The sequence below is a fragment of the Triplophysa rosa genome, linkage group LG5 (assembly GCF_024868665.1).
Source record: "Triplophysa rosa linkage group LG5, Trosa_1v2, whole genome shotgun sequence".
NCBI classification, from domain to species: domain Eukaryota; kingdom Metazoa; phylum Chordata; class Actinopteri; order Cypriniformes; family Nemacheilidae; genus Triplophysa; species Triplophysa rosa.
In genome coordinates, this window is record NC_079894.1 from 712383 (window position 1) to 734606 (window position 22224).

A 22224-nucleotide genomic window follows, 5' to 3' on the forward strand; every position below is an offset into this window, starting at 1 on the left:
AGTATCGGTTACACAAACACTCCTCGAAAAGAAAGTGGGATGCTGGTTGCCGTATCTCAGGATTGCGTGTGCCAGCCGCCGACTGTTACAGTCCTCAACGCTCGAATGAGAATGTTTCCATTGTGTTATCAAAGACTGAGGAGAGCATGTGTAGTACTGACTGGAGAACAGCGCGCACCGCAGCACTGCCTGAATGTGTAATCTAGCTCAGAATAAAAACCGTGAGAATGAAACAAGTGTGTGTTTGTGTCCATGTACATCATTTACATGGGATTCAGACTCCCATTGCTTCATGCTTTGTTTAAAGTTATGCTGTTGACTGTCCTCTGCCTCATGATTAACAGCATGCACACGTATGCTCTACTCGACAGCGGTTCAACTGGATTATGGTACAATATGAGCAGTTAGCACGCACGTCTGAGCTGTGGGCCTGTGTAAACACACAAATGGTAAGGATTTGAATATACAAGTTCTTATGAAATACATCTAGAAAAGTGGATTGGTTTATTGTGTGGTAAAATTGTTCTGACGTAGATTATAGTAAAGAGAATTTTATGGCTCATATTCAGGCAATAAAATTCCTTAAAGGCACAATATGTAATTTTCACCACTAGCGGTCCGAAAACAATAAGAAAGGCATAGCTTGATGATGCTGTTAAGGAGCGTGGAATGATGGGAGTTGTCCTCTTCAGCAATGTCTAAGGGGCCATTCAGACAGAACGCGTCTCCGCATCTAAAAACGCGAGACGCAGCGCTCAGATATGTTTTTTTTAAAGCACAGCCTAGAACTCCTCCTCCGCCACGTTGACGTCAAATTAAACAGTTGTCATGCCAACTTGCTACTGTAAACAGAAGCTCGCAACGCTTGCCCCGCCTCCAAATTCTTCTGATTGGTTCACTGCTTTTGGAACTGACATTGATGAGCAGCGCTGCATGTAAAATTTGATTTTTTTTTAACTTGACACGCCGTCTTCGGCGCTCGCGCACAAGGCACGAGACGCGAACGTAACGGTCATGCTCGTCCGTCAAACACGTGTTTACAAAACAGTGGGAAAGTAGCGCATTGGAATGGAAAAATGCGTTCTCTCTGATTGGCCCCTAACACTAACAGTATAACACTGTGCAAGTCTACATATTGTGGCTTTAAGAGAAATTAAATGAAACAAATGAGATAACAGATGGAATACAGTACAGGGTTATATAATTAGCGCAGACAGTTTAGGCCGGATAATTTTGGAAGAATTTTATAAGAAATGTTAAAATCTCAGACTTTTCATTGCAGACTTTTGTACACTCTTGAAAAAAGGTGCTTCAAAAGGTTATTTGTGGCGAAAAAAAGCTTCTTTAGATTATAAAAAAGTAAACAAAATATGTTTCTTTAAAGAACCTTTGACTTGATGGTTCTTACCAAAAATGGTTCTTCCATGGCAGCGCTGTGAAGAACCTTTTAAGCACCTTCATTTTTAAGAGCGTGTCTTGTCAAATTTGCACAAAGCAAGACATTTTTAATGGATATCTACAGAAGACGCCTGCAAGATTACAAGGATGTTTTGCTCAGGAAGTAGCAAAAAAGTTTCCACGTGCTCTCCATCTCAGAGCTGTTTAGGACAATCTTTCTCGATCCAGGGGCGCAGGGTCCATTAGGGGGACACGAGATGACTTAAAAGGAAAGTTCAACCAAAAACGAAAATTCTCAAAATGACCATTCACTCATCATTGTGTCATTTCAAACCTGTATCATTTTTGCGAATACAAAAGAAGGCATCTTCTAGAACGTCTGTCATTTTTTTGGGGGGGGGGACAAACCCAACCGTTAGGTTAAATGAACCATAACAGTTAATCCATATTTGCCCCAACTATGGATCGAAACAACCCAGTATTGTTGGCTCAAACGACTGTATTCCTTAAGTCATTTCAAAGAAGTTTTGACATCTGCTAAATAACTACAGTATAAATGAGTGGTAGGAAGAACATTTGTAACACTCAAACACACAGAGATTCATTTGCCTATCTCTCATATGAACAGGAAGAGATGAAGGGTGTGGCCCTTCATGCAACTCTGGAAGCTGATTTTCAGTCTTTTATCATTGCATTCACTTTGCTAGACGAGAAAATGGAAGGGCTCCTGAACACAGGAGAGTTTTGTTGTCCGATTTGTCTGGATCTGCTGAAAGACCCTGTGGCAATTCCATGCGGGCACAGCTACTGCATGGACTGCATTAACGACTATTGGCACAAAGATGAGGAGTTGAAAATCTTCGACTGTCCCCAGTGCCGACAGACATACAGTCCCAGACCTGTTCTCAACAGAAATTGCACACTGGCAGAGATGATGGAGAAGCTGAAGAATCTGGAAGTACCAGACGGCTCTCACATTTACAGCAACGGCGTGCCAGGGGACGTAGCCTGTGACTTCTGCATCAGAAGCGAGCAAAAAGCTGCGAAGTCTTGTTTGGTGTGTTTGGCGTCTTACTGTCAAAACCACCTTCAGTCGCACTACAGCTCACCTGTGTTGAAGAAACACAAGCTGATCGATGCCTGCGTGAACTTGCAGGAGAAGATCTGTCCTCGCCATGACAAATGTTTGGAGATTTATTGCAGAAGCGATCAACAGTGTATTTGTCTTTTGTGTGTGATGGACGAGCACAAAGGTCATGATACGGTTTCAGCGGCTGCCGAGAGCGCAAAGAAACAGGTACAAATCGTTCCCACAAAGGTATAGTGTTTCTTCACCGCTATGTTGCGTAACACAAGCGTTAATAACTTAACCTTAAACGCGAAATGTCAAAGAATAAATACGCCAGTGTGTGTTCATTCCGCCTCTGAGAGAATCCTTAAGAAACCAAAAGCATTTTCCACTGAGGCGATGCACATTTTCCAAAGTGCACCCCGCCTCGATATGAACGAGTTTCATTGTACAGAAAAGTTCATTCAGTACTAGTAAAAATAAACGAGGACCGTTTTGTTTTTAGGACTCCGGGGTTTAGGTTCCTGTCCAAAAACAACGAAATACCTGTAAACAGTAAAGTTTTAAGGTTTTAAGCAAACAAACTTCCTGCATCGCATTCAAATTCTGACCCGTGTACACAAATGTCCTGATCATTATTTCCTCAACCAGAGATTCAAATCTTCCTCTGTTAACCAAACACAGACTGTCGCCTTTAACATCTGCTACTTTGAATAATTCTCATGTAAAACTCTTTCATGCGTGACAAAGTTGACATTATAACGTAACAAAAATCCAACAATGTAATGTTTGAAAATACATGAGCGGTGTTAAATGATCTTTAGAGTTGGGCGATTGTGAAAATGGTTGTATTTCCTCACAGAACGAGCTAGAGACCACACGACAAAACTACATGCTCAAAATCCACAGTAAGGAGAAAGAACTGCTGGAGCTTCAACAGGCTGTGGACTCCCTCAAAGTAAGACCTCCGAAAACTCTTTCCTTACACGTAAAACCTCAGTCCTTCTTATGAATCGTCTCATAATTTCAAAGAGCTCAGCGCGGTCCGCTGTGGAGAATGGTGAGCAGATCTTCAGGGAGGTGATGCAGTCTATTGAGAGGAGGTGGTGTAAGTTCAGAGATCTCATCAGAGATCAAGAGCGAGCCGCCGAGAGCATGCTGCAGACTCTTGAGCAAGAAATCACTGAACTCAAGCAGAAACGTCACGAGCTGGAGATGCTTCTGGAGTCTGAAGATCAGATCCATGTTCTCCAGGTACCGGCCAGAAATATGCTTTATTATAATTCATCATATTTGGATTATAAATCATCCATCTTTATTTCTTTCTAGAACTGTTACTCGTTTTCTTCCTCTGGACCTCCTGATCAACCCTTCACAATAGCCACGCTCTCTGACTTTGGGAAGGTGAACGATGCGATCTCGGCTCTCAGGATGAAGCTGGAAGACGTCTTTAAGGGGCAGTGGCTCAGGATCTATCAAGCTGGTAAACACAAGCCGATCTTTTAGCCAGAATAGTTTCCAGTGAAGCCGAAATGATGTTTTCTCGTTTAATGATTTCCTAATGATGTATAAGCACGGCTTTCATTTCCTCTCCAGCCAGATCAATGAAGATCCTCCATTGCACGGTGCCCAGAATTAGATCAGAGTTTCTCTACCGTAAGTCAGCACTGCAATAGAGAGTGGGACAGAACATTGATTTTGAAATCAGACGTTTGTAAACGAAGACATAAAAATCAGTCAAATGAATGGGTAAACAATTGTACAAATTATAACACTGTACAGTAGATTATCGCTTAATCATTTAGCAGAGATATCAAATTCAGTTCAATTAAATGGTTTTTTTCTCTCACAATTTTGCATTTCAAAGCAGCTTTACAGTAAATACATGTGTAGAAATAATGTTAAAAAAATGATGAAATGTATAGAATGCATAGAATGTGTGTATTAATGTATTATCGCACTTTTTTATTTTTCATTAACAAATGGATGAAGCTAAAAAAATGGCAAATAAAAGCCATAAAAAATGCAGTCTTCATCATTTTTGGATTTCCATAATAAAAATATATGATGAGTTTGGTTCCAAAATGAGATAACTCCATTTAAAAAAAAAATCAAAAATCATGTTTTTTACGATGTTATCATGTTTTTATTGTGTTTTATTGTGTTAGTTAGCTGTATTTTTTGAGTTATTATGGCTCAAATCAAAACAAACCAACTGCAGTTTGATTGATATTAATTGGAATGCACAATAAAAAACATGATTTTTGAAATATTTTAAAAACGGAGTTATTTCATTTTGGAACCAAACTCTTCATATGCAGTCACAGAAAAATGAAAGAGACCATTCCAATTTTTCTTTTAATCATAGATGTATTGTGGTCATTCCAGTCCAGTGTCTATTGAATTTCAACAAATCAAACCTCAAGAGTGGCATAAAGTCATGAAAACTGTGAGAAAAAGGTTAAAGGATGATGAAATAATTTTGGAACTTTTCCTAAATGCATGTACAAATATTACTGTTGTATTGCTTAAAGTGAATCTGTTTTCTTTGCAGTATTTGAGGTCTGAAAAAATACAGAGCATCTTTTCTGTTATTTTGACCTGTTTCTCCAGTTTTCATTTTCTGCAAATAAATGCAAATAGAAACAATATTTTAAAATGAAATTTGGGAGAAATATTGTTAGCAGTTCACAGAATGAAACAAAAGTGATCGTTTTACCTAAACACATCAAAACACTAATATTCTATTTAATTCAATTTTATTTATATAGCGCTTTTCACAATGTGGATTGTTCCAAAGCAACTTGCAGGAGAAAAACAGAAAAACACAGAAAATGTCAAACGCAGCACACTGCATGGTGTTCATAGAACAAGCAAGAGCATTCTAGTAAATAATATCTAATAAGTAAGGGATAATGTACAGGCAGCCGGTTGTTATCACAGAAATAATAACAATTATTTCCCTCCGCTTCGCGCCGGGTCCTCATCACACTGTCGGGGCTTCAGTTTTTTGAATAGCGTATTCAGAAAAACTGAAAATAATCGTGACATGGTCTCTTAATTTTTTCCGCAGCTGCATACAGTATAAAAGTAAAGATTTCCTTCACATGCAAAGTTCTTAACACACTTCTTTCCTCTATTTCCCTCCTCTAAACTATTCCCAGATTCCTGTCCACTGCAACTAAATCCTTTAACATCCCATAAGGACTTGAGTTTATCTAAGGAGCACCGAGAAGTGACGGTGCGGAGCCGGGTGCAGTCCTGTCCCGACCACCCTGAGCGTTTTGATTACTGGTGCCAGGTGCTGGGCACAGAGGGCCTGACGGGCTGCAGCTATTGGGAGGTGGAATGGAGAGGAATGGGTGTAAACATCGCCGTCGCGTACAAAAACATTGCCAGGAAAGGGGATAGCAGCGAAGCTCACTTCGGCTACAATGATAAATCCTGGAGTTTGTTTTGCTATAGGAAAGGGTACGTTTTCTGGCACAATGGGATCGTCCACAAGATCTGTCAGCCCGGTTCGTCGACCATAGGCGTGTATCTAGACCACAGGGCAGGGACGCTGGCATTTTACAGCGTGGGTGACTCCATGAGTCTCCTCCACAGAGTTCAGACCTCCTTCACACAGCCTCTCTATCCCGGCTTTGCGTTCTCCTGTTATGGAGCTTCTGTTAAGTTTCGCCAGTTGGAGTGAAGAGAAAGGGGGTCGTGCGTGGTTTTGTAAATTAAGAAGTTGTAAAATATGCCATTTCAAATATTTGAGGAGTTTGGTCCCAAAATGACATAACTTGTTCAAAGATCATGTTTTTTTTATTGTGCATTCCAATTAATATCAATCAAACTGCAGTTGGTTTGTTTTTATTTAAGCCATAATAACTAAAAAAAGTACAACTAAATAACACAATAAAAACATGATAACATAATAAAAAACATGATTTTTGATTTTTTTAAAGTGACATTAAAATATGTGTTCTGAGTTTGTCACACAACAGAAAAGTGTGTTATTAACCACCCAGCCAAATTTGAATGGATAAAAAAACATCAACGTAAATAAAATAAGTTATCAAAATCTTGGAAAAATAAGCAGGACTCTGCTCTCAAACGCTGGGGGCGTGTCCGCTGTTGGCGCTGAAGCCACGCCCACTCGCCTCGGTTAACCTGAGTCCAGACACCTGATGCCATAGACATATATATATGAATTCAGTAATACATACTTCTGAGTCTTTGTAATGTGTTTCAGCAATACATTTATAACATCTATAATGTGTTTAGAAACGATTCTCAGAATTCACTTTACCCGGACTTTATCAAACTCAAACATCAAAATACAACTCCTTTTTGCATTTAAAAATTTCTTAATTAATTATTTGCCATGTAATGTTTACTGTATAGTTTAATTTATTCATTCAGTTACGCATCATGCATTTTATTTATTAATTCTGTGTAGTACTACTAAACTCCGCCCTCTCGCGGTGGGTTGTGGGTAATAACAGCCGTTCGAGTGCGCATCTACACTTTATGGATACTAAATTTAACATACTATGATTTGGGCCGCGAGATTGGACTCCTCAACAGTATCCAACATCATGCGAGTAAATGAATGAAAACAGCGCCCTCTGGTGGTGACTGTGACGTTTAAAATAATGCAATGAAATAAATAAAACAACCATATTACAGAAAGCTATACATATAAGAAAAATAAGAAAATTTAAAATATGAGATTATTTAACAAAAACACCATTAAGAAAATTTGTCAATATAATCAATGCATACAACAGTGCCAAGAACCAAGTTAAATGTTTTGACTACTATTTAAGTTTTCCATTTTTTATAAAAAAAAAGTTATAAACTATCAAAGCTTTGAGATGACACAACGGATTTTATGGGAATTAAATTAAATCAGTAAAAATATTAAATTATTTTTTACCATTGCCTACATGACAGCTCCGCACCAACTTCAGTCATTCCAACCACCCGCAGTTCTCATACAGTCTTATCAGCGTCCTTGTCTGCCTTTCCAACTAATCCTATTTTTAGCTTATTGATGTAAAGTTCCCCCGAAAAATTCTTTCATCACGTATTCATCCTCGTGTCACACCTGAATTACTTTCTTCTGCAGAACACAAAAGAAGATATTTTGTAGAATGTTGGTGACCAAACTACACTGACCATTGACTTATTATTGTATGAAAACAAATCCCCCGAGAAATATCTCAAAATATTTTCAGAAAGCAGAAAGAGTCGTATAGGCCTACATGTTTTAAAAGACATGTATGGATGAATAAATTAGGACAACATTTTTTGGTAAACCATTCCTTTAAGTCAGGCGACGGTACTAATAGACTGAAGGATATGTGATGCTCAGGAGTTAATATCGGTTCATACACAGAGGTTAACCTCACCAATGTGGTTATGTTACCAGAAGAAAGTTGACCAGTTTTGGCCTGAAAATATGCTGCTGTTTGGCAGAGCACCAAGATGCACTCCTGCTTGTTTTGGAAACAAATAAACATTCCCATAAAGACAGATTTTCACATACTTACTGAGGTGATACTTTAAAAAACGATTTGTTTATCAGCTCACCTATTTGGGGTTATTGCATCCAGATTTTATGTTTATTTAGACAGCATATATCTCATTCACTTCTTCTTCGTTCAGTGTGGATGCGCTCTTTTTCTGACTGACGTTTCTTATTTTAATCACTGAAATCACGGTTAAACATCACAATTATTTTCTGCCAACTTTTCTTCATGCTACCCAAACCTTAAAGTGTTAGTTCACCCCAAAATGAAAATTCTGTCATCATTTACTCACACTCTCGATTTCAAACCTGTATGACTTTCTTTTTTGTGCAAAAAACCAAAAGGAGATATTTTGAAGAATGTCGGTAAAAGAAAGCCGTTGGTCCCCATTAACTTCTATTGTATGGACACAAAACCATTGCAAGTCAAGTTTTTCAAATAATCTTCTTTCGTGTTTTGCAGAAAGCCAAACAGGTTCGAAATGACATGACTGAATAAATGATGACAGAATTTTCATTTTGGGACTAATTTGCTCAAAGAGCTGACCAGCAGGGGGCAGTGTCCCTCTTCTAGGCCAAATATGTCACATTTTATCCTTCATGTCAACTCTCCACAACAAAAACTAGTCACAAACCACAATACATCTCTGCATTGTCCACTGACTGTGACCATAAAATATACTCCATGACTATGAACCCTGAAATTCAGCCTTTACAAATATTTACATGTTTGAAAGGGCTGTAATATTTCCTGTTTGGAGGCGGGGGTTATGTTACATCTAGGCCCGCTTCCAACACACTCTGTACAAGGGGCATGTTCACTGATCCCACAAACCGGCTACAGTAAATCTGTGTCAATGTATTTCAATGATGTCCCTGGATAAATGAAGGGAACAGAGGAAGAGGTCGCTGTTATTTTGCTCACTGTGCACATCATTTACAGATAAAGATCCGTATTTTGGTTTAGGTTTACATGCTGAAAAGATACTGTGATGTTCTTGTATACATATAGGGAAGATGTTTTCCCATTATTGTTATCTGCAAACAATGGAGATGCCAACTGTCGGTATTTAAAAAAATCTAAACTAATTATCAAATAAACCAAATTATTCTCATTCATTCGAATAGCACACAATAGCATCCGTCACCTGTTAAATAGCAGCATTTTTGAATTTCTGAAATTCTGATCGACATGTAAATGTGATGAATGACAAAATCCATATTCTGCTCATTAAATGAAGGATTAATGATGTAATAATGATATACAAATGGGTGAAAACATAAAAAAATATCATAATGATAATTTATTTTGCATACAGATGAAAAACATTAGTTCCATTCAAATACGCAGTCAGGAAGCCATAACAGTTAAATATAAACATACTTACAACCCGCCTTCTGTTATTCCACAGATCCACCAATAATTATTATTTCAAATATAAAACCATACACAGAACAATGATATGCTTTACTATACACTGATTGTTATTGGACTATAACAGGGAGGATGTTGTCAACCAGGTCTACTGTCCATGTGTGGACCCATCTGAAAGGATCTGATGTCTTCGCCAATGAATTCATTCACTAGAGACATAACAAAAATGTAAATGTTATGCATCATACAGTATATATATATATATATTATCATATTCATTTAAACACTTCGTAGAAAAAGTGAATGCAAATGCTATATTTTTGATGCTATATATATATATATATAAAATATTCCTCCAAGTATATTCCCAAATTTAATACAGACCACTTCGCAACATGTTAACACTGGTCCATTTTGTATTTATTTTATTTTTTATAAAATTTATTTTATTTATACCCAAATCAAAAAGTTATCTTTAAGATTTAATTATATATATATCTGGACCAGCTTGAACCAGCGTTGTTTGCATCATCCGAAGTGGTCTATAGATGAGCGTTTAAGTAAAATAATTTTAGTTTAAAGGGGTCATATGGCGCGAATGCGTGTTTTTCTGTGTCTTAATAAGTTGCTCATGCATGTATTAGACATGTAAAATTGCAAAAATTAAAGTGTGGGAACAAAAGATGCATTCTATGTAAAAGCGAATGCTCACCCAGACCTGCCTGAAACGCCTCGTGTAGCCACACCCCCACAAATCTACATCAGTTGGTGGTCTGATTTGACTAAGATTTGACTTTTTGAACCTTAAATCGTGTATACACATTGCATTACATCTAAAACAAACGATAATATTCGTTTTAGCTGTGTCATATGACCCCTTTAATTCTCTGAACTACTGACAACATTTCTCCCAAATAACCACAAATAAAATGCGTGGGTTCTTTTTCCAGAAAATTTCAACAGGAATGAGAACAAAGATCTTACTCATGTTTAAACAATAAAATACTAATGTTTTATGTCTTTTAAGACAGATTTTCCCTCCAACTTTCATTCATCTTTGCATTCTCTAGTCTTTCACATTGCTGTTGGGTGACTTTGCCATTTCCAAAATGTGTTTCTATTTCAATTCATCACACACTGGACTAGAATTGGCACAATACATGCAAAAATGCTGATTAAAGAATGCTGATCGGAGTGATCTCTAGTTTTTTTTCAGCAGCTTTATACGTCACACGTACTCAGAAATACCGACCTTCCTCTAACGTGATATGTTGCATCGGCGAAGGTCCCGTGAAGTCCGGTGGACCGTCCAGCTTCAGACCGTCTCTTTCACACGAGGGTCTCATCTGCTGCTCCCAGCCCTCGTACTGGCTGTACGGCGGCGGGCACAGCTCCTGATAGTGACTGGTGTTTGACGGAGGTGATGAGCACATCTCCTGAGAGCACGGAGGATACGGGGAATGAGAGAGCGGCGGGAGCGGAGAGCCGGAGATCGGGCTGCTGGCGGGATACGGGCTCAAAGAGCAGGAGTGTGAGGGAGACGGCGAGGATGACAGATACGGGGAATCCAGCCAGGGAGAGTGGGACGGTGAGGGGGACAGAGGTTGAGGGACTCTTGGGTACATGGGAGGAAGAAGCTCGGTGAAGCCCAGCTCCAGGCTCTCGAAGCTGGGATGCCTTTCGGTCAGGGCACCTCGACCTCCGCTGTCCTCGGGGACCTCCGGTTTATGGCAGTACTCCTCCCGGTAGGCGTGCGAGTAGGAGTAATCGCTGGGGTATGGAGGGAGGTGGAAGGACATGTTTCTGTCGTCGATGGAAACATCTGGTCTCATATGCCTGTCTGATCCACTGCTCCCCACGGGGCAAAGCGTCACCCCTTCTAGGGGCAAGCGAGAAGGACGGGACATGAGCGGATCTTCCTCTCTGTACATGACTGATAGATACGAACACAAAGACAAAAGAAGAACGAGGGAGTAAGAGTATCGAGGGAAGAGAAAACGCACGTAGCAAGAAAAATGACTCGGGGTCATTTTCGTAGGTTTCACAAGACAAATATGCAAAAAAGAGGTTTTGCATCTCCGGTCTTACATGAGCACCATTGGTGCAGATAATCTCACATGCAATCGCACAGCGTGACACTCACTGGGCAGATACTTGAAACAGTGCGTGCTGCTCCTCTTGCGCTTCCCATTGGACACGTACAAGCAGACAGACGCCGGGTGACTCAGTGAAACATCACTGTAGGCCGGCACTCGCACACACAGCAAACTCTACACCATACGAGAAATAAACACAGTATTAATCGAATTTATCAAGTTACACGTGCTCATAAGTTTGGTATGTGGTTGATCTACCTCATCGCTTTTGTCCCGGTCTACATGAGCCTCTTCCTCCCATTGGACTTTGCCATCTGGACACCAAGGATGATTGATCAAACACGACATGACTTTGACATTTGTTTTTGACACACTGTCAGACTTTAGGTGCTGTGGATACTTCATGTTTCATGACTTGTTGTGAATATGCGTTCATGTACTCTGATGCTAACCTGAACCTCTCTCCGTAAAGAAAACTCTGGAGTTGGCCAGGAAGTTGGTCCCGCCCAGTATAAGCTCCTCCCCTCCTTCAGCTGAACAGGAAGTAAGACTGACCGACTCCACGACAGGAAGCTCTTGTGCGGAGCGCTGTGCTGTTGATGGAGACAAAACCTTTAGTTTTTTATACAGTAGAGAAATACAGTTAAAGGAACAGTCCCCCCAAAAAAATTACAATTCTCTCATAACGCCATCTCTAGCATGTGTGTTTTCATTTCTTTAGTTAAACCCAAATATTGATGACTTTATTTATGTATAGGTCCATCCCTCATTAAAGTAATCGAACTTTTGAAGCAAAATTATAGTCCGAGCCCGACGGGCCCCAATAAATATATTCTCCTAGGACAGTTTTCAAGTCATACTCAAAATGTGAGCCCGGTATCGGCCTTTTTTTCACGATGCCATTGTCCCCGCTTTACCATCCGGACCGGAGCACGCTTACATTATTATGATGCGACTGTTTTGAGGTAAACAGTAAGAAAAGCGCACTCTCCTTTAGCAAAACAGAGTAATGTTAAGTTCGTGATTTTTTATGGGTTCAACTTTCTGCGCACGTCGCGGAGACCCATTCGCTTTTTGATATCAAAATAACACGAGAGCATTTCATGAAAGATGCTTCGCGCCGATCGATCTGTGCAGCGCTGCATGCTGTCCGACAAACCTAATGGAGCAGTTTGGGACGCGGTAAGGACACTATTTAATTAGTCAAAAAAAACTGTCAAAATGATTTGCTGCATCCGGGTTACTGTGTGTTATTCGTTTTGAGCGGTTGTCATCTGGGAATAACGAACCTGTAAATGTCGCGACTGGCCAATCAGAATCAAGCATTCCAACGAGCCGTGTAATAAGTACAAGTATTCATATTTTTTATTAAGAAAACTTTTTGTTTAGCTAAAGAAAGGAAGTCATTTACATCTGGGATAACATAGTCATGTACATTTTTCGGTGCACTATTCCTGTAACATTTCTTGCACCACAAATATTTACAAATAGCAAAAACTAACAGTCATAATTTTACATTTCCTCTTTTGCTTACCCTTTAAGACATTTACAGTATCTTTACGAAAAGTCATTTTATGTAAATTCTCTTTAAGTAAAAAGTCTTTAAGTAAAGTGAAACGATGATTACAGATAATGGGGTTGCAGTTTGCACAGCCTCGTTCTATACGAGTTTCATTGCAGAGCCTTTATTAGACTGTGACATCATAAAACAATCTGTTCAGACTGTTCAGATTAGACGTAAATAATCAAAGACCTTGTTAAGGACCTTCAGCCTCTTGTTTTTAATAGTGGGAGCCACAAACAGCACTTTGTTTGGAGAACATTTCCTGTAATTTACACTATTCAGTTCTGAAAAATAAATAATCAAAGGGGTCATATGTCACGGCTAAAACGACTATTATCATATGTTTTAGATGTAATGCAATGTGTATACACGATTTAAGGTTCAAAAACACCGTATTTTCCACATACCGTGCATGTTTGTATCTCGTCTTTGCCCCGCCTCTCTGAAACGCGCTGATTTTTTACAGAGCGAAAAAAGCGAGGTGTGCTATGATTGGCCAGTTAACCAGTGCGTAGTGATTGGTCGAAAACTGCAAACGTGTGACGGAAATGTAACGCTTACCATATTTGGAACATCAGGTTCCTCTTCAATTGTACTGACAGGTACGCCCACCTTACTTGCGTATACATTTGGGCAGTCTTAGTCAAGTCATACCACGAACTGATGTAGATTTGTGGGGGTGTGGCTACACGAGGCATTTCAGGCAGGTCTGGGTGAGCATTCGCTGTTAGATAGAATGCATCTTTTGCTCCGACACTCATCTTTTGCAATTTTACGTCTAATACATGCATTTGCAACACACCAAAGACACAGAAAAACACGCCATATGACCCCCTTAAAAAAATTCTATATGACCTCTTTAGATGTATGAACTGGCAACATCTGTGTGCGTCTGTATTTAAAGGTGTATTCTATTCAATTCATAATAAAGCTGAGCAGAAAGTGTGCGATTGTCAGTTAAACATGCAGAACAGTCCCACTCACAGCATTCGATGGGTAAAGAGGCCACCTGCAGGGCTAAGACCCGTCCTGGTGGGACGACGGGCGGAGACAGAGGCAGGTGTGCGCGAAACACCAAACGCACTCGGGTATTCTTTCTCCCGACGTCCGTCTCTCCTTTCCTGAGCTCAATGTCCGAGTTCCTCAGCTTGAGAATACCTGCACAGTCGATGCTGCGAGGAAAAGAGAGGGATTCACATACGGTCACGTACTGAGATACCTATGCCGTACACTGAGAGTCGCTTCTCACAGGGCAGTCATGTTGTTCTCGGGGTTGAGGGGGATGTCCAGCAGTTTGGTGCCCGCCTGGATGCTCTCCTGACTGGCTGTGCCCACCATCTTCCCTGTCACTCTGCACAGAGAGAACCCAGATATCATCGAGCTGTGTTTGTATGTGCGGTGTCACACACTCGGTCTGCAGGACAGGCGAGTTTTACCTGTGTATTTGATAGAAAGGATGAGGCCGTATAGACCTGTCGTCGGCCGTTCCTACAAACACCTGTAGAGAGAGCGGCTGTCTCTCGGCGTAACCGGTGAGCTGGAGGAAAGAACAAAGATATAAAGATCAATTCTCACATATTGTAAAATATAATACAAGAACTACACTCTTCCATCCAACATAATAATAATAATTCGTTTTAATCGACTGCTAAACTTCGCCTACAGTCCCTAGAGAGCCGATGGCACCTGCAAATGATAAATGTTACCTTCACCACTGGATGACCTCCAGGTGTTGCCTTCACTGCTCCTCGACTGCCTTCGGTTTCATAATGAGCCCGATGGTGTGGCCGTGGCTGCACCTCTATGCGCAGTTCATACTGATCGAACTGTGATGGCAGAGGCCAATCCAGAGGTGGCAGTGCATTACACCTGTGATAAGATGCAAAACGCAGAGAGAATCTGAGTTCAGAGGTCATATATCACAGCACGAGAAGAGGCAGAGATGACGGCAAACCTAAAAATGGGACTGTGAGCGCTGGCCCTGGTTCTGCCCCAGCCCAGAGCGGGGGGGACAGACAGGTAGTCCATGCCTAATGAGGGGGGCTCTCTTCTCATCTGAGCAACCTCTGGGACGGGGCAGGGAGGGTTTTGAATGGGGGTCGAGTCGGGTTCAAGTTCTCGGGATGACACCTACAGTACACGAACACAGGGATTGTGAATGAACAAAAACGCACAAAGATAGTCACGCGATTGAATAAAGATTCTTTCGTTTTTTACATCACGTTAAATCTTAGAGGGACAGTTCATCCAAAAATGGAAAATTCTGTCATCATTTACTCACCCTCTTGTCATTTCAAACCTGTATGACTTTCTTTCTCCCGCGAAACACAAAAAATGAACGAGTGTTGTTAACTGGCATTCTCTCGCGTTGGTTTTGCGGCCATACAAGAGATGTGAACGGGTGCCGCTGCGGTTCGGTTACCAACTTCCTTCAAAATATCTTCGTTGAAATGATAAGAAGGTGAGTAAATGATGATGGAATTTTCATTTTCGGGTGAGCTCTCACTTTAACAGGCAAAGAATCGTAATATCTAACACAACATCAGGTGTGTTTTAAAAACACAAAAATGATACAAATACAAAACAAAGTCAAACGCGTGAAATAGAGCCGTCACAATATCCGATAATCATGGCAAAAAAGTCAATCTATTGAAATGTTATTTAAAAATAAAGGAATAATGCTATCAGTCATGTTATCTTTCATTTTGTTTATTTTTATTTTCTCTTTTTTTGGCCAGTGAATTACACTCAAAATATGTGTAGACAGGTGGAAGGTTTTGACTTGTAATGCAAAATTTCAAAATTATTTATCATATTATCATGTTTTATAGTAAAATAATCATGTTTCTTTCTAAATCACGGTTATTGTCAATACATTCTATAATCTATTTTTCAAAAAAATAAAAGGTATTTACAATGTCATAGATAAACCATTTTAAGCGATGCACCAACATATCGGCCAATAATCGGTATCGGTTGATAAAATCCATTTTTCACACTACCGACCCGGGCTGCACGAGTATGGGTAAAATGATAATCACGGTTATTTTGCTCCACATTTTAATCACGGTTAATAACCACGGTTTATAACTTTTGTTTTTTTTTCACTTTAGCATGTTTAATCTGCTGCCATTACACTTCTTCAACACTGTATTTCAGAATGAAACCTTGCTACTCCATTTTTGATTTCTTGTTTTTTTATAAATCATTACTACACCCTTCATGTTTGTCTGTTGCAAATAAAAAGTATTAAAATGTTGCAAATCCAGTGTTTTTTATTTCTTGTTAAGCGGCAGTTTAAGAGATGCAAGCTTTCAGTTTGACACGTGATGATTTTCTGACCTGATCGGGAGTTTTGTGCTTGCTTTTAAAACATTAATATCACAACGATTGTGTTCAAATAATTGCGGGAAGCATAACTCGTTATCACGATTAAAATACGACTAATCGTGCAGCCCTACTATCAGCTGATAGCGGAAAATCAGGGCCTACAGCGGAAAATCAGGGCCGATATATCCTGTCAATCAATAGAGGAGAGGAAAATGCAATGAATTTGTGCTCTGTATTTAGAAAATGTTAAGAAACATCATCAGTTTGACGATTAATATTAACACTCAGTGTATGAATTAATAACATTCAGAAAGTTAATAAATATTCATTTCATCTTCAGAATCGGTATCAGTATCGGCAGATATCACTCTGAATAATCGACTATCGGTGGAGAAATTTAGTATCGGTGCTCTTCTACCACTTTTTATTCAGCTTTAATTCCTAAACAGCCTTTCTGTTTCACAAAATAGTTGTTTGTTGTGGAAAAATGATCTTAAAACTACGAAAAGGTACACAAGAAATGTGTTTGTCTCACCTTTTTTATACTTTATACTTTGACAAAGCACAACACATTTCACACACACACTCATCATGAGACGGACCATCATTGCGTTCAACAAGCGCATTTCAGGAGCATCACCTGTTCCAGAGACGTCTTCCTGGTCTTCTGTGGGATGTTGAGCTCACAGCTCGCAGGTGCGTGAGACTGAGCCGAGGTTTCTCCTGTGTCCGTCAGAGAGGGGTGATCCTCCGAGTAGCTGCTCCTGCGGGAGGTGCTGGGGGAGGCCAGCGGGGAGTTCCTGCGCTTTTTGCCGCCAGGAGAGGTGGGCCGCGAGGAGGGCGACAGGCAGAAGTGGGCGGTGGCTTCGTTAAGCTCCTCCTCCTCCACCAGAAGAGAATCACAGCTGGAAGCTGGACTCAGCCATCCACGAGATGAGGAGCTGGAAGCGGGGCTGGGACTGGGGCTCAAGGAACCTGCTCCTGTCATGACGTCACGGTAAGAGTCTAGCAGGGGCAGGTACAGACGTTCCCTGTCCCAGCCGCAGCCGCTGTCCCAGTAACTCCCCCCCGCCGGGCCAGAGTCATCTTCAGGGGAGATGGTGGTGATCTGGATGCTGGGGCACTCCAGGACTCTGGACTCCGACACCTGAGGGGAGAGAACAAGAAGGGAGAATTTTTATTCTACATATATTTGTGACGCGTGGTAAATAAAAACGCCAAGAAACCTACTTTATATCCATATTGTGATGTTTTTCTGACTTAAACAGATTATTGAATAAAAAACAGAAGGATTGTGACTGATTTTGACCTCAAAACTAATAATGTGCGTTTGTGAATCTTTGATCAAATATTCTAAAATAAATACTGTACATACTGTACGAAAACAACAACAAAAGTAGACTAAGTAGAATCAATTCAGTTTCCCATCACCATTAACATCTAAGTGATACGTAACTTTAACGCTGTAACATTAAAGTCTTATTCTTAAAAATAAAATATCTGACCTCAATTATTTTTTTAAGGGTCATTTATTTATTTGGCCAAATCAAATATGCACAGCAACAGCTCATGGCAACACATTCTGTTCACATTAAATGTTACTGGGCAACATAAACCAACTCCTGAAATGAAAACCAGACATCTGGATTTATTTCGCCATAATTAATCACAACGTGAAACACCATCCATGTAGATGTGGATCTATAAGACATCTGTAGTACAGGCAAAGGCGCTTCTCACCTGTATTGATCTAGCTGGCAGACTCTCATAAGTGCCAATGATCTCTCTGACTAATGCCCGTCTGGGGGGCGGAGAATGCATCCCAGCCCGGTGCCCGCCTGATGGAGAGGGCAGGGGGATGCCCACTGGTTGACCAGCCAGTGTGTTAGTCGAGTTGGTATCTGCGAAGGAGAAAAACTATAGATTATTGCGCAGAACAAATGAGGACAAAAAGACACGAGGCCTACAACTGCCTTCGTGGAGATGTCATTTATTATTTCCACAGATGAACACTGAACGATATTTACAACGGTTTTCCTGCATCTGATTTCAAACATCAGAACGAAAATCTGTCGCGCCCCTTACAAACAATTTCCTATGGTAACCTGTGAAAAACACCACAGTAAATTTGTGTAACTTAAATGTAGATAAAAAAAGTTTATGAAGTGTGTGGATGCAGTTTCATTTCTTATTTCTCCTTACATAAACGAACCACGATTTGTTTATTTATTTAATTTGGTATTTACCAGGCTAGTACAAATGGCCAGATCCAAGCCAAATACTACAAACACGGTTCCTTCAACGTTACTACAAGGATTGTGTAGACGTGACAATGACGTCACAAGTAGTCCCCGTTCAACGCTGGTGATAAACTGTGGTACATTTTTTTTCACGCCCAGCTCAGAATTAAGGATCCTACACGCTTCGATGGTTTATGATAGTCTATATTGTTAATCTGCACACGTGTTAATAATTACATTTTACATATTGCGAGATTTACATCTGAAATCAAGCACGTAATGGGACGGTCGGGGATGCGGTGTGAACGGAAACAGGACGCGGAGGCGCACGCGCTGGTGTGTGGTACAGCCCGTGCCAGGAGGGTAAAAGAAGAAAATGAAAAAGGAGGGAATATTTGAGGCAGAGAGAGGTATGTATGTGCATGCTCAGTAAACAGAGATTGAGGGTTCGGGTCCAGATGGCAGCCGTTAACTCCACTCACACGCACAGCTGATTAAAAACACATTGCGCTGCGCTCCACACTTACCCATAAACACACGCACACTTCAGTTAACTCACATGAGTCACACTCTAACGTACGAGTATACCTACAGAATTGTCTAAAAGAATGTGGAAGGTCTCTTAAAATTTGTTTACATCAACCGTTAGGATTTTGGTGTGATGCATTAGAAAAGAGCTGGTTAAGTGACATTAATAAGTTTAAACACACAACATTTCCGCTAGTAGTTAAGATCCGCAACTACTTAACATCACAATTCAGCTATGTGTGCGTTCATCATATCCTCCATCTCTCTACTAACCGCTGGTACCGGCTGGATCAGCGCTCTCCTCCGGGCCGCAGTGGCTCTGTCGCGGCGGGTCCTCCTCGAACACAAGTTTAAACTCGAACTCTCCCTCCTCCCATCCCGAGCCCGGCGCGGCCCCCATCTCTCCACTCCGACAAAAGTATGACAGACACCGGCAACTTGTAAACCACCGTCTCCCTTACACTTCTCTGAGGTGAACAGATAATCGCAAACTCTATAAGTCGTGGGAAAACATAAAGCTTTTCCGGAATTCCACCGGGCACGTCGAGTTCCCGTGCGTAAAATGAAACAAAGACGCGAGAGTGATCGTCAATCCTCAGAGCGTTATTAAAACGTCATATCGCTGCATCTCTTTATGTAACGCTTTTCTTCCCAGAAGACGATTTCCTTGACAGTCGGTTATTAAAACTTCATCAACTCCGGGCGATCACGTTCAACTCTGCAAACTCCCCCAATCCATTCACGTGCAATAATAAATAGAGGTGAAAATGGGCATTCATACCATATCTCATCCACCGACATACAACAAAAAGTAATATCAAGTTTTTTTTCGTTCTTTACCCTTAATTGCCTTTGGGTGGGTTCGTCAGACCCGTTACACTCTACCTATTGGACATTTGAGCTGTCAATCAAGGTATCCCCTCTTTCCTAGCTCTACATGCCCTCTTTAGCAGCGCTCTTCTTGCGCGCTGATTGGCCAGCGGCTTTAACCACATCTCTTGGTGAAATATAACAGCACGATGCGTTTAAGAAGTTCTTTCTTCTTTTTTTCTTTTTTTTTTTTTTGAAGGAAAACACATTTTCCTTCATCCGATAGTGAATTCCTTGGACGAGGACCAGACAAACCCTTGAAAATATTTCATACCTTTGTATTCCTTTGTATTCGCGTGCACGAGATAGTGGCTATTTTAACACTTTCTCAGACAAAATACTGACGAAGGCTGATCCGTTCATGACGCATCAATGACACTGTCCTCTTCTGTCATTCTCTCTTCCCATAATACCTCCCTCTGTTTAGCCCCGCCCTTCTTCTCCCAACTTTCTTGCTCCCCCTGTAAGATCTGTTTCTCATTATCCTCTGTAGTCTGCACTCTGTCTGAGACGAGAGAGGAAAAACTTAAATAAACATTATTCTCTCTCTCTACTCTTTCCCCACCTTTCAGTAAATTCTCACAATAATACCTTATATCTTTCTTTTAAAAAGTGTCTCAATAACTCAAGCGAGTCTGTTGATTTATGTCGCGTGATGAAGAAGTAGTTGCGTTAAGAAGCATCTGTTATGCATGAGCATTACATTTCCTAAACATCATTAAAGAATAAAATAAGTCTTTTGACTTTTTCTTTTTGTGTGTGTGTGTGTTCTTATCCATATTGTTTTATATAGTTACACTGTAAAACTTTGCTGTAGTTTTTGCAGCAGGTTTGCCAGTAACTTACTGTAGATTTAATTACTACTTAATACTACTTTCCTATTAGTACTGTTTTCAATTACTTTAATCAAAATGAAAACAATGTGACTTTTGAGATTCAAAATGAGCAAGAAGAGACAAAAAATGCAAAAAAAAGACATTCTTCCTAAGCATTTTTGTCTCGTTTTCTAGTAAAAATATTTAAAACTTCTTAAATTACGATACATTTATATAACAAGAAAACTGACCTGACATATTTAGTCTTGTTTTATAAAAGACAAATGTATAAACTAGGTAAGTTTATGCTTAAAACAAAATCGTAACTTAAATCTACAGTAAATTACTGGCAAACATGCCGCGAAATTACAGCAAAGTTTTACAGCAGTGTAGATTTAATCAGTTAGGGTGGTTTCATTTGTACAATTCGCTAACAACGTGGCCAGTGAGTCATATCAAAGTTATAGTTTGCCCAAAATTAAAAATTATGTCATCATTTATTTACCCTCATGTACCCTCGTGGCTTTTTTTTCTGTGGAACACAAAAGAAGATATTTGGAAAAAAGTCCCAGTGGTTTGTTCACGCAATGGAACGTACGGGTTATCAACATTCATCAAAATATCTTCTTTTGTGTTCTGCAGAAGAAAGAAAGTCATTCAGGTTTGAAATGAAGAGTTAGTGTGATCAAATATTTTTATATTTAACGGGGGAATGCTGCCATCGTGTGGCCAACAAAGATAGCTGATATGTTTGGTTCCCACACAGCTTTCTCTTACGTCAGAATGACATTTATGCAAATTCGACTTGTTACTATAAACAACACAACGGATAACTGGCGCAGTGAACTCAGTCATGAGAGTTTGGGGAAGCTTTTGTTACTCATGGGAAATAGGGCAATGAATGATGACCCCAGAGGTCAGTAGTAAGGAAGTGGATTCTCTCTCTCCCTGTGAAGTTTCTCATAAACAATAATGGTTTACCATTTAGGGCACTTCTAGGCATTTTGTGTTACTAATCTCCACAGATGGATATGTCACCATGGGAATAATAAGTATTCTCTGCATGCCATTGTGAAGCATGTATGAATCATCTGTGAAACAAATAACATCATACACACAAACTTGTAGCTGTGAGATATAAGTAAACCTTCATTAAAGTCCAAATAAAAATACAAATCACCCTGTTTAATAACGTCATACACGTTACGAGTCACATTATGCTCAATTAAATGGTGTAAGTTATTTCCAAGCTTCGTAATCTTTCACCAGAACTTGCTTTGCCTCGGAAACGACATTTCTGTTAACCTATAAATTCGTTTTATTTACGTAAATTAACAAGAAATCTACTTCAAAAATGTATTTCTAATTATCTTACGTGCGAAAAATCACCTTTTCGAGCAACATACTTTAAACTTGTC

General features: G+C 40.1%; 2 protein-coding genes across 5 annotated transcripts; one reads left to right on the forward strand and one right to left on the reverse strand.

Annotated features, from left to right (window-relative positions):
- The first annotated feature begins 1977 nt into the window (after positions 1-1977).
- ftr66 (finTRIM family, member 66) lies at positions 1978-6438 on the forward strand. The gene is made up of 6 exons (XM_057333652.1): positions 1978-2695; positions 3330-3425; positions 3500-3721; positions 3797-3950; positions 4064-4123; positions 5632-6438. Exons 1-6 carry the CDS (start codon positions 2033-2035, stop codon positions 6159-6161), a joined length of 1725 nt encoding a protein of 574 aa, XP_057189635.1. The 5' UTR covers positions 1978-2032; the 3' UTR covers positions 6162-6438.
- Positions 6439-9308: 2870 nt separating this feature from the next.
- On the reverse strand, positions 9309-20658 carry nfatc4 (nuclear factor of activated T cells 4). Of its 4 annotated transcripts, none has more exons than XM_057333624.1 (13): positions 19903-20658; positions 18094-18254; positions 16994-17500; positions 14978-15153; positions 14730-14892; positions 14460-14560; positions 14273-14374; positions 14008-14195; positions 11912-12052; positions 11718-11773; positions 11507-11633; positions 10616-11296; positions 9309-9572 (listed from the first exon to the last, which is right to left on the reverse strand). In XM_057333624.1, the coding sequence occupies exons 1-13, from the start codon at positions 19910-19912 to the stop codon at positions 9502-9504; spliced, it is 2484 nt and encodes an 827-aa protein (XP_057189607.1). In that variant the 5' UTR covers positions 19913-20658; the 3' UTR covers positions 9309-9501. The 4 variants fall into 4 exon arrangements, with proteins under 4 accessions (XP_057189607.1, XP_057189606.1, XP_057189605.1 ...); XM_057333623.1 differs by having other exon boundaries at positions 10616-11239; positions 19395-20656; XM_057333622.1 differs by having other exon boundaries at positions 10616-11242; positions 19395-20656.
- Positions 20659-22224: the final 1566 nt, after the last annotated feature.